This window comes from Pygocentrus nattereri, chromosome 19 (assembly GCF_015220715.1).
Source record: "Pygocentrus nattereri isolate fPygNat1 chromosome 19, fPygNat1.pri, whole genome shotgun sequence".
NCBI lineage: Eukaryota > Metazoa > Chordata > Actinopteri > Characiformes > Serrasalmidae > Pygocentrus > Pygocentrus nattereri.
The window spans coordinates 38691891-38709270 of NC_051229.1; the positions used below are offsets into that span (position 1 = coordinate 38691891).

The 17380-nt window shown below is 39.2% G+C and overlaps 1 protein-coding gene across 1 annotated transcript in view; it reads left to right on the forward strand.

Moving 5' to 3' along the window:
* The first annotated feature begins 404 nt into the window (after nucleotides 1–404).
* The window catches only part of dscamb (Down syndrome cell adhesion molecule b), a 207935-nt gene continuing 190959 nt past the window's right edge, over nucleotides 405–17380 (forward strand). Inside the window, exon 1 of the mRNA XM_037531093.1 lies at nucleotides 405–762. Coding sequence (XP_037386990.1) covers nucleotides 720–762 — 43 coding nt within the window. The 5' untranslated portion in view covers nucleotides 405–719. The remainder of the gene's footprint in view (nucleotides 763–17380) is intronic.

A 17380-nucleotide genomic window follows, 5' to 3' on the forward strand; every position in this document is an offset into this window, starting at 1 on the left:
AGAGGCTGCGGGGGGGGGGGGGTTGTGTGGTTTGGTGGGTGTGTGTGTGTGAGAGAGAGCGGGGGGGGGGGGGGGGGGGGGGGGGGGTGTTGGTGTGGGGGGGGGGGGGGTGGAGAGGGCTTTACTCTGGACTGCTCTGTGCCGGGGAGGCTGAGCGCGCACGAGCCAGAGGAAGATGCGCTGGACGGCGAGAGGCGCTCAACATGCTGTGAAACCCGCTCGCGCTGATGCGGCCGCTCCTCCTGCGTCTCTGTCTCGCGAACTCCACGCTCTCTCTCCTTCCTCTCCTTCCTTTTTATTTCTCAGTTAAACCCTTTTTTTCCTCCTTTCTTCCCCTCCGAGCCCCCCACCTCTGTCTCTCTCTCCCCCTCTCTCGCGCTCCCTCTCGCGCTCTCTCCTCCATGACGCCTTCCCGCGCGCTTCTCTCCTCTTACTTTTTTCATTTTGTTTTATTTATGTTTATTTCAAGTTTTCGTTTTTTGTTTTTGTTTTTTTTGTTTCCTTCTGCCGCTGTGAAGGGGGTCTCGAGCCTTGCCTGAACAGAGAGCAGCAGGAAGAAGAAGAAGAAAAAGAGGAGAAACGAAACGAAAGGACAAAATAAAAAAAGAAAAAAAAAAACCGAGAAAAAAATTAACCGCAATTTTTTTGCGGCTGCGTTTGAGGAGAGCCGCGCTGAGGAGGTTTGAGGAGCGCTGCTGGGGGATTGAACGGAGCGGGGCATGTGGATATTTGCATTTCTCTTTCTCCAGAGCATCCTGAATGGTCAGTCTTCCTCTTTTCTTCCTCTTCATTTTCTCTGTTTTTGCGTTTTTAAACTCGCCTGTAAAACGCGGTTTTCTGAAAAGTGCGTATGAGTGTGTGAAGGTGTGAACGGCTGCCTCCAGCCCAGCGGCAGTTGTTGTAGGCTTGTATGGTGGGATGGTGGTCACCTACAGGACAGGAGAGGGTGGGCTTATGTGCCTTGTGCATTGTGGATGGTCTAGTCTGTCAATCTTAACTATGGTGTAAATTTTTGGAACCTAAAAAGAAAAAAAAATTGACAAATTTTTTTGCACAGGTTGCGCCTTTCTGCCCATTTTGCGCCTGGTGGGACGGTCATGGGCGCGACCCCATCCCCCCCAAACCCCCCACCCCTTTTGCTCTAGCACCTTCACACATTTTATGGGGTGCGTCGAGATCTCTAAGCCCATTTCTATGTTTAGTGTCCTTTTTCAGGGCTCTAGCCAGAGGCTTGACAGTGATTGATGGATTTCCAATCAGTGCCCCCCCCCCCCCCCCCCCCCCCCCCCCCCCCCCCCCCCCCCACCCCTTTACTCCAAACAGACCACTTTTTACATAAAATTATTATCTGCGCACAAACATGGAATAAATGTGGTGTGAGATTCATATTAGAGCACTGAGGTTACAGTTGGTGACCGCACGTCATCGTAGGAGGGACCCCTGTAGTGCACAAAGCTCCAAACATATAAGATAAAGAAAATATAGTCTGAGAATTCGGATCGAAAAATCCTCATCTGATCAGATTATTTTAAAAGGCTTCTGCAGATTATTGCGACGCTCCTTGCAGGGCTCCGGTTTTACAGGCCGTCGACAGACCTCAGCATAAATATCATTTTTATCAGGTTATCCGGTTGGAAATATCCCAAAAATGCGTTTTCTTCCTTAAAGCTAGAGGCTAACATGCATATAACATATGTATAACAGTGTTATAACTGTGCATAGAGCAGTCGTAAGCCTGTACGTATCATTTCCACTCTGCATTCGCCGCACTGAAACACATACTGGTGAAAAGCAGTGATTTTCATTTTTATACTTGCACCATTCGGTCAGTACGTGACGGTCAGCAGGTGAAAACATGGCAGGGTGTGTACGCGGAGCGAGAGAGGGAGAGAGACAGAGCAATGGAGGAGGAAAAAAGGCAGAGTGAAGGGAGGCAGAGGAAAAAGAAAAACAATCTCCTCGACAAACTGAGGACGGACAGACGGGCGGACGGTGTGTGAGGCGAGGTTTTCGTGCCATGAGCACAAAATGAGCCCAAAGAGAGTCAGGAGGCAGCATTTAGTCTGAAATTTGGAGAACGACGGTCATTTGGGGACAGTGGTGTTGTGCTGTATTTGTGTACATTTCACCCATATATATATATATATATATATGTGGGTGTGTATAGATCCTAATTTTATATATGTGTCAGAATCAAACCTCATCTCTCTTTTTTATTTGGATTTTCTGACTTAAATTGTGAACAACAGCTGCCCTTCACACGGTGTGATGATGAATGGGCCAATAAAAATGACTTGGTATAAAATGTTTTTACACTACTGCACACTGGGAATGTTTTTCCTTACATTTAAAGCCATTTTGCACGTAAACGCCGTATTTCAGTCAAATATACACAAATACATACACAAATACAGTAAAGAGTCAGAAGAATTTCTCCACCATCTGCTCGCCTGGTCTAATTTATTGAAGGGCTGATTAGATCAAGCAGGCATCGGAGTGTAACTGTAAATACAGGAGAGGAACACAGTGGTCAAAAAAATCACCACTTTTGCTTTTTGGAGCAAACAGATTCTCACTGACCAATAATGGCTTTTTAAGTGAAATCAGGGGCCTAAAATTTCGCACAGTACTGTGTAGAATCAAAACGGGCGACGATAGATGGTAACGGCATTAAATGTGCACTGTGAATATGACTGTGTTTATTATAGCCGTCGTGCCAAAATATTCACATCTGAAATGGGAACTTTACAGGAGAGGGGGAAAACTGCTGAGACTTTGAATGGGAGCGAATGGAACCAGATTTTTTTCCCAAGGAAATTTGGAGCATTTGTAGCGGTTTATTCATTATGAGATTTTCACACAGTGCAAAGGGCAGCTGGCACTTTTGGATTCGTTGAAAATATGAAAAATGACAAGGTTGTGATTCAGCATTGTGTGTGTGTGTGTGTGTATATGTGTGTATATATATATATATATATATATATATATATATATATATATATATATATATATATGACTATTGTGTGTTTACATGAATATTGAAGTGTGTTTTTTAATAACTGCATGCTGCCTTTCCCTGCATCAGCTGCTGAATCTCATAAAAGACCAATAAAGACACATCATTCATCACAGCGCAGGTTCAGACAGCAGCCTGAGAGACGAGTAGGCTTCCGTCCGTCCGTACATTGTGTACATCCCTCTTTTTTTCCCTTTTTCCTGCTCCTTGCAGGCAGCGCGTTACTGCAGGCTGTGCTGCTGTTGTGCTGTAAAGTGCGCTATTTTAAACGAGCCTCTCTGACTGTTTACGTCTGATGTGACTCTGATTAGGACTCTGATTCCTCTGAGTGTGATTACATGAAGCTGCCTTGTTGTCGGCGCAAGTCTAGAAAATTCCAGATCTCTAGAAGGTCTAGCACACGCTCCTTGGCCTGTCTCTATGGAAACCTCCATTATGGATGCCGCGGAAGTGGCATTTCATCAAATAAGGCCAGAGAGAGAGAAAGAGGGAGAGGGAGAGAGAGAGAGAGAGAGAGAGAGAGAGAGAGAGAGAGAGAGAGAGAGTGACCCCGGAAGTGCAGTGTAAGGGCACAGCTTATATCACCAGGGTGGTAATCGTGGATTTAATCTAAGATGATAAGCAACGTTCCAACTTTTGACCTCAGAGGTTGCGTTGGAATTCCTAAATGGGCCGTTTGTTAAAATTTGTATGTATATCGTCGCTGAAAAACGTGCATCTCCATTTTAAGTTCAGCACAAGACTGAGCGTTTAGTACGTTCGTGCCTGTTTTGATAGACTTATCATTTGGCAGAGCTTTGGGGAATTTGCTCATTTAATCACGCAGCCTCCCTTTAGGCCACATTCAAATCTGAACGCAACAAAACTGTCCACGGAGGGACTCAGACTTGCAGCTAGAAGGCTAGAAAAACAGGACAGGATTATAATCTGACGAGTCCTAATCCCGATCTAAAAACATATCCTCTTTTGTTATGGGAGATTACGCGGTGTGCGCAGCAGCCGCTATGCTGATGAGATTACAGGAGAGATTGTTTTGGGTCTGGCAGGTAAAAATAGCTGTTAAAAATCCAGATTATAACGGATACCTTTCTATTTCACATGAACAGTTTAAAGCAGAGCGACTAATTTGGCTCAATTTGGATGCTGGGAAGTGCGTTTAGTGGGAGTTAATCTATTGGGGGCAATTAAGACAGCGTGCTGATTAAGGGCCCATCTGTTCGAGTTTGTGAGGTGCTCTTGAAAGACTTACGCCCTTCAATCCTCCACTAGCTATTTAAAGATTCTCCTGAGTTAGTGTCGGGCTGCTGGCCTCGGCCTCGTTCAGGTGCTGCGTGCGAGGGTTTAGGAGGCCTAATTGGATTAAAATCAATTATTGCAATGTTTGCTCGACTCACTGCGTGGGTTCTGTCCGCGTGCCGTTTGTCTTTTGGGCAGATTTTGGGTTAGTAATCAGCGTCAGATTCCCGGTTACACGGCTCCTTCACTGCAACGGCCATCTGTCAAGACTTTCGAGGAGTTGATTTTATGTTTCACTCTTAGAATAAAACTCCCCTAAAAGAACATTTCAATAAAGTTCTACTAAATAACCACTTTTAAAAGCTTTAGTTTTCCTTCACAATGACATTTGTGTTGTTTTATGCCATCATTTTTCTTTACAGTACCTTTTTAAAACATATTTTAATCATCCAGAATTAAATGGACTGTGCCTTTAAAACTGGGATATGCAAATGAGCTCTGTTGTGATTGGCTCAACTGTACTGTGCCTTGCTCTAAAAGCAGGCTAAAATATTCTTTATCATTTCAGCCCTAAAATTGGATAGAATATAGGAATTATAGTCAAATAGGTGGATATCTGTCATTTCCTTGATTATTGTGACATCACAAAAGTAGTGAGTCACAGCCTTCAAGGTCCTGTAAAAAACTCACCTTTAAAATGTTTAATTTTTGTTGTTTTATGCCAAAATTAATTCATGTTTACATGTTTATTCTACAACATCTCTTTCAACAGACTACGTCCTTTAAGACTGGCATATGCAAATGAGGTCTGTTCTGATTAGCTGCTCCGTATCGGCCAAGAAATATTCTTCAAGAGATAACTTCAGCCCTGAATTGGTGGGGCTAAAGTACTGTAGGCTGAATAGTTGGAGGTCTGTAAATGTTTTGTTTTTTGTGACATCACAAAAGCTGCAATTCTTCGATATGACGCTCTAGAAGTCTCCTACAAGACTGGTGTATGCAAATAAGCTCTGTTCTCATTGGTTGCCAAAGTACTCTTAATCACCTTAGCCCTGAATAGGCCGAATAGGCGGATATATGTAAATTTTTCACAAAGAAAAAAAGAACATCTTAATTTCGTTCTGTTAAAGAAACATTCTTTAAAAGGTTTCATTTTGGTCCATGTGTGACATTTGTGTGGTTTTATGTACAGAATTAATTTTTATTCTTAATTTTTATTTTACAACATCTAATTAAACAAAGTGTGCCTTTAAGACTGGTACATGCAAATGAGCTCTGTTCTAATTGGTTGCTCTGATTGGCGCTTCACTCAACAAGCCCTTCAGCCCTGAATGGGTGGGGCTAAAGCCCTGTTGGCAGAATGGGCAGGTGTAAGTAAATGTGTTGGCTTTGTGACATCACAAAAACAGTAATTCTTTGTTGTGATGCCGTAGAATTTTAAAAGGCTAAATTAGGCAGGTCTGGCTGATTATGTCTCATATAATACTGATTAGGATTAAATGTCCTTTTGCATCTCTTCTAGAAGATTCCAGACCTTCATTAATGTCCTCCTTTGCACGGTTCTCCAGGGTGTGAAGCGGTTCTCCTGAGGCAGGGCTCATGTGTTTGTTGTTTATGCGTGCTCTGCTGAGATGCACCTGTTAGCTTGTTCTGTTTGAATGATCTGTTTCATTAAGTGAAGAATGAGAGTGCTTTCCTCCCACCAGCGTCGACGTGAGACACACATTCAGCTTTTCTCTCTTGTAGTCAGAACGATACGCAGACGAAACACTCCGCGTTCTGTTTCTGTGGGTGAGAGCTGATTGACTTAAAGTGCCCATACCCTTCATTTTTCCTGCTTTTTATTTTCCCGTCCACTTTGAACATCTGTCAACTTTATGTATCAATTAACAGTCATAATTCATTTCTAAGTGATGATTTTCCAAGCCCTTTTTATTCCTGAGACTTAATCAGACTGTGCCTTTAAGACTAATATATGCAAATAGTCTCTGTTCTGATTGGCTGTCCTCTTTTGTGCTATGTTCAAAAGGAAGGGTGAAATACTCTGTGTAATTTCAGTATGAATGAATGGGGCTAAACCGCAAAAGAATGACTAGGTGGGAATATGTAAAAGCGTTTGCTTTGTGACATCACAAAAATTGGGCTGTTTCCATTTATGGACTGGGCACATTCTGAAACTTTAAGAATGTTCACTTTCAACAGCAAACTCTTTTAATTAACATAAAAATGAGGGAAAGTCTGGTTTTTCATGTTATTGGATCTTTAAAGTCAGCATTTTCTATGAGTGAGAACTGACTTGCTTTAAAGGGCCCATATCCTTCGTTTTTCATGTGTTTATTTTCCCCTCCTCTGAGGCTCACTGAGGACATTCATCAACGTTATGTACCAAAAAACAGCCATGATTCAGTTCTATGTGATGATTGTCCAAAGTCTTTTTAATCCTTAAAATGAATCAGACTGTGCCTTTAAGACTAATATATGCAAATGGTCCCTGTTCTAAAAGGCTGACCTCTTTTGTGCCATGTCCAAAAGGAAGGGTGAAATACTCTCTATCATTTCATCTTGAATGGGTGGATCTAAACCGTAATAGGATGACTGCGTGAATGTATGTAAATATGTTTGTTTTGTAACATCACAAAAATCTGTGTTTCATATATAGACTGTATGGACTGGGCTTGTTCTGGAACGTCATTCTGAATGGTCACATACATCATCAAACTCAACTTTAATTAAAAAAAAAAGATGGAATGTCTGTTTTTCCATGTTATTGGCTCTTTAAATTCAGCATTATGAGTGAGAACTGACTTGTTTTAAAGGGCCCATGTCCTTCCTCTGAGTTTCACATAAAAAAGCCTCTATTTATCCTTTATAATTAAACAGACTGTGTCTTTAGGAGCTCTGTTCTGATTGGCTGCTCTGTATTTAAAATGCAGGCTAAAAGTACTTATCTTAAAAGTAACTTAAGCTGCTGTGGCCTGAGTAAGTGAATATATGGGAATATGTTTGTTTTTTCGTGACATCACAAAAACAACAGGCTGTGTATTTTTGCACAGTAATTTCCACCAACCAGAGGCATCTTCAGCTAATTACCATATATGCAGACTCAGGCTTGGGCATTTTACATTAAAGGGCCGGTATCCTATTTTTATTTTATATTTTTCATTTACATTTCTATGAACTTTGTGTTTTATGTTCCCAAAACAGCTGGATGATCATTGTACAGCCTGTATTTATCCATCACAATTAAACAGGTGGTGCGTTTAAGATGCAAATATGCAAATGAGCTCTGTCCTGACCGGCTGACCTGTTTTGTGCCATGTTCAAAAATAAGGCTGGAACACTCTCTATCACCTCAGCTTGAATGGCGAAGGCTAAAAGGGTGACTGAGGCAGATATACATGTATATAAACGTGTTTGTTTTGTGACATCACAAAAATGGGACTTATATGTACTCTATATGGACTCTATGCACTGGGCTCAGTCTGCAACTTTAAGAATGTTGACATACAGTTAACATATATGCAGATTTGGACCTGTGGACTGTTTACATTAAAGGGCCCATATCCTGCTTATTTTTGCTTTTATTTTAGTGATGTTTGTGTTTTATATAACAAGAAAAAAAAACAGGTGCATGATCATTTGCCAACATCTCTTTATTGTTTAGTATTAAACATAATATTTTTGTTACCCTTAAGATATGTAAGTGAGCTCTGTTCTGATTAGTTGCACTGCATTGTGGCTCATTTTAAGAGCAGGTTAAAAAATACTTATTATTATTAACTTCAGAGTGAGTGGGCGGGGCTAAGACGCTGTGGTCGGTGGATATATGTGAATATTAGTTCTCATGACATCACAAGAAACATCAAACTCTCTTATCTAAAATAAAAATGAGGGAAAGCCTGCTTTTCCGTGATATTGGCTCTTTAAAGGCAGCATGATTGGTAAAGACACACAGACAGCAGATAAACACTGCTTATTTTATGTAGGTCATGATAAGTATGTGACATCTGAGTGACCAAAACATGTCATGATTGCATGTTTATTACATTGTTTGTCTTTATTTACATGACGTAGGAGAAAAACATCCAACATAACGTCTAAAGGATGGCTCCTGGGCGTAGAGGTCATTTTGAGGGCAGTGTGTTTTCAGGCTGTATTGGTAAGAAGCTGCACCTGTTCTGTGTGTTTTATACAGAACTGCAACTGATTTTTCAGTCCAAGTCTTTTATTTGTCAGTTTTTGTTGATGTCATTGTTATGAAATAATACGGAATTCTCGTCTGAGCCCATTCCAGATGTGTCCAGGTCTCTTCCGGGGGCGATTTTCCTTCTAATCAAGTTTGACTCGTTTAAATGATGTGCTAATGTTTAATTGGCTGTGATGTTCTACTGACCGTCTAAAGTATCCTGGCTTTTCTTAATGACCTGAGGCATCTTTGTCCAGTTCACATACAAGCAGATTCAGACTTGGGGGCTGTTTACATTAAAGGGCCCATATCCTGCTTTTTTGCATTTTTTGTGAAGTTTGTGTTTGATGTACCAAAATCAGTTCATCCTTTTATTTACACCAGCATTTTCCATAGTCCCTGTTTAGACTGGGGTATGCAAATGAGATCTGCTCTGATTGGCTACACTGCCTCATTTTAAAAGCAGGCAAAAAAATACTTCAGCATGAGTGGGCAGGGCTAAGCTTCTGCAGGCTGAGTAGGTGGGTGTATGTGAATGTGTTCATTTTCATGACATCACACAAACAACAGGCTGTTTTTGCTTCATTTCCAACTTTCATTAAAGGGCCCATATATGCCTTATTTTGCACTTATTTCTTTGAGCCTTTTGTTTTATATAACAATTAGAATTAAACATGATGTTTTTGTTATCTTTAAGACTCATATGCAAATGAGCTTTGTTTCTGATTCTCATTTCAAAAGCAGGACTAAAAAATGTTTATTATTATTATCTTCAGCGTGAGTGGGCGGGGCTTAGCTGCTGTAGGCTGAGTAGGTGGATATATGTAAATATGTTTGTAAGTGATGTCACAGGTCGGGTAGATACATGTGAATGTGTTAATTCTCATGACATCACAAAAACAACAGGTTGTTTTGCTTAATTTCCACCAACAAGAGGAATCTGCATCTAATTAACATATATGCAAATTCAGAGTTGGGGACTATTTGCATTAAAGGGCCGATATCCTGATTATTTTACATTTATTTTTTATGATGTTACAGCTACACGATTATCTCGTCATCCTTTTGAAAGAATTGAAAGGTTTTTTTTTTTCTTTGGGACTTGTGTATGTGAAGGAGCTCTGTTCTGTAAAAGGTGCATATATGCAAAGTTGTTTTTTGTGATGTCACAAAAGTAGCAAATTCAAAATGGGCTGTTTGTGTGTGGACTAAAGCAAGGAGATCATGGTTTTCCATGATATAGGTCCTTTAAATAAATGGTCTCCAGAAATGTGATTGAATGTAATAAAGAATGATGTAGTTGTTAATTGGCTGAGACTGTAATGGAGGGGAAAATGACCCTGTTTCTGTTTTGCAAAGGAAAAACTGTGCCCTCTATATTCTGTTCAGTCAGGTGATACAAATGCTTGTGCCTAATGATTAGAGTCATTGAAGTGGGGGAAGAATGAATGAGTACAGATGACGTTTCAGGCCGATCTCTCGATCCTTTAAAGCCATTTAAACGGGAAAGAATCAAAGACGGCTCTCAGGACCTGATCAGTGTTTAGTGTTTACGTCGCAGTTCAACTGACTGCGCTGCTGATCTTCAGATTATCAAACCAGTTTGGTGTCAGAAAATCAGGAAGAAGCTGTAAATTCACTATATTTCCAAAATTATTCACTCCCCCATCCAAATCCCTGAGTTCAGGTGTTCCAGTCACTTCCATGGCCACAGGTGTATAAAGCCGAGCGCAAGCCTGACAAAGGTTCTACACCATTGATAAAGGTTCTATACATTCATTAAGGTTCTACACCATTGATAAAGGCTCTATACATTCATTAAGGTTCTACACCATTGATAAAGGCTCTATACATTCATTAAGGTTCTACACCATTGATAAAGGCTCTATACATTCATTAAGGTTCTACACCATTGATAAAGGCTCTATACATTCATTAAGGTTCTACACCATTGATAAAGGTTTTATACCATTGATAAAGGTTCAGTACATTCATAAAGGTTCTACACCATTGATAAAGGTTCTATACCATTGATAAAGGTTCAGTACATTCATAAAGGTTCTACACCATTGATAAAGGCTCTATACGTTCATTAAGGTTCTACACCATTGATAAAGGCTCTATACATTCATTAAGGTTCTACACCATTGATAAAGGCTCTATACGTTCATTAAGGTTCTACACCATTGATAAAGGCTCTATACATTCATTAAGGTTCTACACCATTGATAAAGGCTCTATACGTTCATTAAGGTTCTACACCATTGAGAAAGGCTCTATACATTCATTAAGGTTCTACACCATTGATAAAGGCTCTATACGTTCATTAAGGTTCTACACCATTGATAAAGGCTCTATACATTCATTAAGGTTCTACACCATTGATAAAGGTTTTATACCATTGATAAAGGTTCAGTACATTCATAAAGGTTCTACACCATTGATAAAGGTTCTATACCATTGATAAAGGTTCAGTACATTCATAAAGGTTCTACACCATTGATAAAGGTTCTATACCATTGATAAAGGTTCAGTACATTCATAAAGGTTCTACACCATTGATAAAGGTTCTATACATTCATAAAGGTTCTATACTATTGATAAAGCTTCAATACCAATGATAAAGTTTCTATACTAATGTTCTAAAAATGTTCCATACATTAATAAAGGTTCTATATAGATATGATAAATGATGCAAATAATAAAGGTTCTATACATTAATAGAGATTCTATATCAATGATAAAGGTTGTATAGATTAATAAAGATTCTATATCAATGATAAAGGTTCTATAGATTAATAAATGTTCTAAATCGATGATAAAGGTTTTATACCATTGATGTTCTACACCATTGTTAAAGGTTCTATACATTCATAAAGGTTCTACACCATTGATAAAGGTTCTATACCACTGATAAAGGTTCTGTACATCCATAAAGGTTCTACACCATTGATAAAGGTTCTATACATTCATAAAGGTTCTATACTATAGATCGAGGTTCTATACCAATGATAATGGTTCTATACCTATGCCAAAGGTTCTTTACTATTGATAAAGGTTACTCTACTATTGATGCTAGCACCCAGAACCGTGTGTTTTTAAGAACACAGTCAGGATCTCTTTTCTTATTCACATTAGAACTGCTGCTTTGTGGGTTCTTTAAGGCGGATCCTGCAGATTCAGGGAATATTAAGTAGGCTGAAGTGTCTCTGCTGGACCTGCACTGGACAGACAGACTGACAGAGAGACAAATGGCCTCACCTTGCAGTTGTGATTTATTTTTAAACACAGCACAGGCTGCGTGATATAAGACCGAGCTGGGTGGTGATATTTTTAGCTGGTCGTTTTTAAAAAGCTGCCGTTCACTTGGCTGCAGGGAGGCGTGTATTAATCAGGGAGGGATGTAACAAAAAAACAACTATTAGAGCTGGACGATACACCAAAAATATAATATCACGATATTTCAAGAAAATTTCATGGCACACGGTCTGACATGAGATTTATTTTTTCAGACAACTGATCAGCTGGAACAGAGAAAGAAGAACCAGCAGTGCTAGATTTTAAGAAATACTATAAAAAAATATTTTTATGATGAACTAAATCCAGTTAAATGAAAAATGCACGATTAAAGGGTTCTTTGCCTGGTGAAAGGGTTCTTCAGATTGATGGAGAACGTGTATGTGGTTCTCAGTAGCACCAAAAAGAGTTCTGCTTCCTTGAGATTCTTAAGTTGTCAAACCTGTAACAACGGCAGAACTCTTTTTGGTGCGATGTAGAGAACTCATTTACAGCTCGTTCTGCAGCAACCCGAAGAACCATTTCAGGACACAAAGAACCCTTTAAGCATGCAAAAGGTTCTTTGAGTGTTCAAGTGTTCTATGAAGAACCAACGTTTTTACTAAAGAACCCCTGAAGCACCATCCTTTTAAAAATGTACAAGTACTGACTATGTCGGTGAAAAGCATATTGTGTTGTGTTGTGATATCATTTATCATGATAATGATATATTGATATATTGCCCAGCCCTGACCAGCACTGGGACCTATTCAGAATACAGAAATGATCTGTATTCAGTCCAAGTTACATTTAGTGAAGGCAGCATTCAGGATACAGTTACTTAACTTAACATTTTTAGGAGAATTCTTTTAGAATATTCATTGATTAAACAAAGGAAAAACACAACATCTTCAAAAGAAACTTTCAGAAAACGTTGAGAGTTTTCAGAACTTCTTTGGAATGATAAGCAAATCTTTTAACGTATTAACAGAATAATTACATGAAGAAAACTGCCAGCCACTAACAGTGAGGTACAGCACGAATTAATAAAAACATAAAATATAAAATAATTTCCTTATTAAGATTTATTGCACATGTGCTCTAAATGTATTCTGAATAATTTACTTTTTATGTATTGTAACTGAATACAGTACTGAATACATTTAGTACAGTGTATTCAGAGTACAGACTTTACTACTTTTAAGTATTTTTTTTAATGCAATTTACAAATTATAATTTTGCATTGTTTGCATTTTACAATTATGCTCCAAAAGAAAAAAAAGTGCTGTTTTTAAGCAATTCTCGTTCTAAGTGTCTCACTTAATGGCCTGATGCGTCTTATATGAGCATATAAGCAAACTCATGTAGGATATGAGTCCTTTAATCACCTATAATCTTAAATCACTGTTTCTTCCTTAGACGTCCAGGTATAACATTTTTACATCATTTGCAAACTATTGTTATCGCCATCACTGTGTCTTTAAGACCGGAGAATGCAAATAAGCTGGGCTGCACTATATTGTCCTTCATTTGAAAGCAGGTTGGAATATTTATGATGACCTCAGCATAAATAGGCTGTAACCTGAGTAGACAGATATATGTAAATTTGTTGTTTTTTGTGATGTCACAAAAACAATAGGCTGCTTTTTTGCCCACATATGGGCTGGACGGGACATTTTGAAATGTGTACAGTGTTTGCACACTACATCAAATTCTTTTATTTGAAAAATGAGAGAGAGAGAGGTCAGGGAATTCAGTTTTTCCATGATATGGGCCCTTTAAGTGATGTTGTTACACTGTGGCAATTCAAGAACGTAATTGAATTTTCCTGGAGATGATCTGTTTTCTCGCCAAAACAAGCAGCCTTACATCACATTCTCCTTCAGTTAACGCTAAATTGTTCGGTAAACACGAACCATCTGTCAGGAACCCGGGAACGTGTTACTTTTTTATGTGTGCTTTCGCAGTTAAATGTCTCATTAGAGCATCAGTTGCCTGAGGTTTATCATGTGTTGCTTCCTCCTCTCCATCATCCTTTCCCCAGAAGTGATTATGCTAATTGCTGTTTGATCAGATGATTAAATTATAATTCGATTAATCCGGGGTCCTAAATGCTCTGAATACATTTGCGTGTGCTCGGTTGGCTGGCGGACGGGCTCGGCGCAGCCACCGTCCCCTCTCGTCCAAGCCAGGCATGGAAATGACAGCAGTGAAGCAGAGCTGAGGAGTGAAGCGTTCGTGTGGGGGGGCTGGGGGGGGATTAGAGGACAGCTGCTCAGACGGAAGGCCGTATAAAGAGAGAGGAAGCCACAGTGTCTGCTGAAGATGCTGCAGCTGTGTCTAGGCAATACTGAAGGTCTCTGCAATGCTCTGCAATGGGTGTGGCCACACAAGAGGCCAGATAATAACCAGCGGCTGCCTATCTCTCACTCGAGCCCTGCACACCCGCTGGTGTCAGGTTTAACCCGCAGTCACTGCAACAGAAACGTGCTGTAATTCCATATTCATCATTTTCAGCTTGTGGATTTGACACCAGTTCTGAGAAAATGTGTGTAGACCACGTTTGTGTTTATAAATGCAATAGGAGATATTTTGAAATCATATCAAAATATATATTCTTAATTATATATTCATCTTTTCACAGCAAATGAGAAAAGGAGTAAAAATGCTCAAGTCTGATAATGCACAATATAAGGATGCATTTACTGTGTCGCTCACTGATTAAATATGGCATTGTACAGTTACATTTGAACACTGTAGCAAAACAAAAGTAATAACTGGTCTCAATATTCAGTTACAATCTTAAGACGTATTATTCACTATCCACTATGAATTATTTAGCGTCTTTTATGAATGATTCAGTATCTATTATGAATGAATCAGTATCTACTATGAATGATTCAGTAACTACTATGAATTATTTAGCATTTTTCATTAATTATTCAGTACCTATGATGAATTATTCAGTAACTGCTGTGAATTATTCAGCATCTTTTATGAATTATTCAGTATCTACTCTTAGTTATTCAGTAACAACTATGATTTATTCAGCATCTGTGATGAATTATTCAGTAACTACTATGAATTATTCAGCATGTTTTATGAATTATTTAGTATCTATTATGAATTAATCAGTATTTACTATTAGTTATTCAGTAATGACTATGACTTATGCAGTATCTATTATGAATCAATCAGTATCTCCTATTATTATTCAGTATATATTATGAATTATTCACTATCTACTATGAATTATTCAGTAACTACAATGAATTATTCAACCTCACTGTAGTCCATAAAATTCTGTCTGAACCGACTGTAGTCCATAAAATTCTGTCTGAACCGTCTGTAGTCCATAAAATTCTGTCTGAACCGACTGTAGTCCACAAAATTCAGTTTGAACCGACTGTAGTCCATAAAATTCTGTCTGAACCGACTGTAGTCCACAAAATTCTGTCTGAACCGACTGTAGTCCATAAAATTCTGTCTGAACCGACTGTAGTCCATAAAATTCTGTCTGAACCGACTGTAGTCCATAAAAGTTTGTCTTAACCGACTGTCGTCCATAAAATTCTGTCTTAACCGTCTGTAGTCCATAAAATTCTGTCTGAACCGACTGTAGTCCATAAAAGTTTGTCTGAACCGACTGTAGTCCATAAAATTCTGTCTTAACCGTCTGTAGTCCATAAAATTCTGTCTGAACCGACTGTCGTCCATAAAATTCTGTCTGAACCGATTGTCGTCCATAAAATTCTGTCTGAACCGACTGTAGTCCATAAAATTCTGTCTGAACCGAGTGTAGTCCATAAAAGTTTGTCTGAACCGACTGTCGTCCATAAAATTCTGTCTTAACCGTCTGTAGTCCATAAAATTCTGTCTTAACCGTCTGTAGTCCATAAAATTCTGTCTGAACCGACTGTAGTCCATAAAATTCTGTCTGAACCGAGTGTAGTCCATAAAATTCTGTCTTAACCGACTGTAGTCCATAAAAGTTTGTCTGAACCGACTGTCGTCCATAAAATTCTGTCTTAACCGTCTGTAGTCCATAAAATTCTGTCTGAACCGAGTGTAGTCCATAAAATTCTGTCTGAACCGACTGTAGTCCATAAAAGTTTGTCTGAACCGACTGTAGTCCATAAAATTCTGTCTTAACCGTCTGTAGTCCATAAAATTCTGTCTGAACCGACTGTCGTCCATAAAATTCTGTCTGAACCGACTGTCGTCCATAAAATTCTGTCTGAACCGACTGTAGTCCATAAAATTCTGTCTTGACCGACTGTCGTCCATAAAATTCTGTCTTGACCGACTGTAGTCCATAAAATTCTGTCTTAACCGACTGTAGTCCATAAAATTCTGTCTGAACCGACTGTCGTCCATAAAATTCTGTCTTAACCGACTGTAGTCCATAAAATTCTGTCTGAACCGACTGTAGTCCATAAAATTCTGTCTGAACCGAGTGTAGTCCATAAAATTCTGTCTTAACCGACTGTCGTCCATAAAATTCTGTCTTAACCGTCTGTAGTCCATAAAATTCTGTCTGAACCGACTGTAGTCCATAAAATTCTGTCTGAACCGAGTGTAGTCCATAAAATTCTGTCTTAACCGACTGTAGTCCATAAAAGTTTGTCTGAACCGACTGTCGTCCATAAAATTCTGTCTTAACCGTCTGTAGTCCATAAAATTCTGTCTGAACCGAGTGTAGTCCATAAAATTCTGTCTGAACCGACTGTAGTCCATAAAAGTTTGTCTGAACCGACTGTAGTCCATAAAATTCTTTCTTAACCGTCTGTAGTCCATAAAATTCTGTCTGAACCGACTGTCGTCCATAAAATTCTGTCTGAACCGACTGTCATCCATAAAATTCTGTCTGAACCGACTGTAGTCCATAAAATTCTGTCTTGACCGACTGTCGTCCATAAAATTCTGTCTTGACCGACTGTAGTCCATAAAATTCTGTCTTAACCGACTGTAGTCCATAAAATTCTGTCTGAACCGACTGTAGTCCATAAAATTCTGTCTTAACCGACTGTCGTCCATAAAATTCTGTCTTAACCGACTGTAGTCCATAAAATTCTGTCTGAACCGAGTGTAGTCCATAAAATTCTGTCTTAACCGACTGTCGTCCATAAAATTCTGTCTTAACCGACTGTCGTCCATAAAATTCTGTCTGAACCGACTGTAGTCCATAAAAGTTTGTCTGAACCGACTGTAGTCCATAAAAGTTTGTCTGAACCGACTGTCGTCTATAAAATTCTGTCTTAACCGTCTGTAGTCCATAAAATTCTGTCTTAACCGACTGTCATCCATAAAATTCTGTCTGAACCGACTGTCGTCCATAAAATTCTGTCTGAACCGACTGTAGTCCATAAAATTCTGTCTTAACCGACTGTCGTCCATAAAATTCTGTCTTAACCGACTGTAGTCCATAAAATTCTGTCTTAACCGACTGTAGTGCATAAAATTCTGTCTGAACTGACTGTAGCCCACAAAATTCCGTCTTAACCGAGTGTAGCCCACAAAATTCTGTCTGAACCAATTGTAGCCCACAAAATTCTGTCTGACCCAACTGTAGCCCCAATATGGAATCCATCTGCACACAGTCTATGTCTGACGCTTCATTGGTGACCAGGACCTCACCTTTAAGGTGTTGGGTTGCCTTTGGAGGC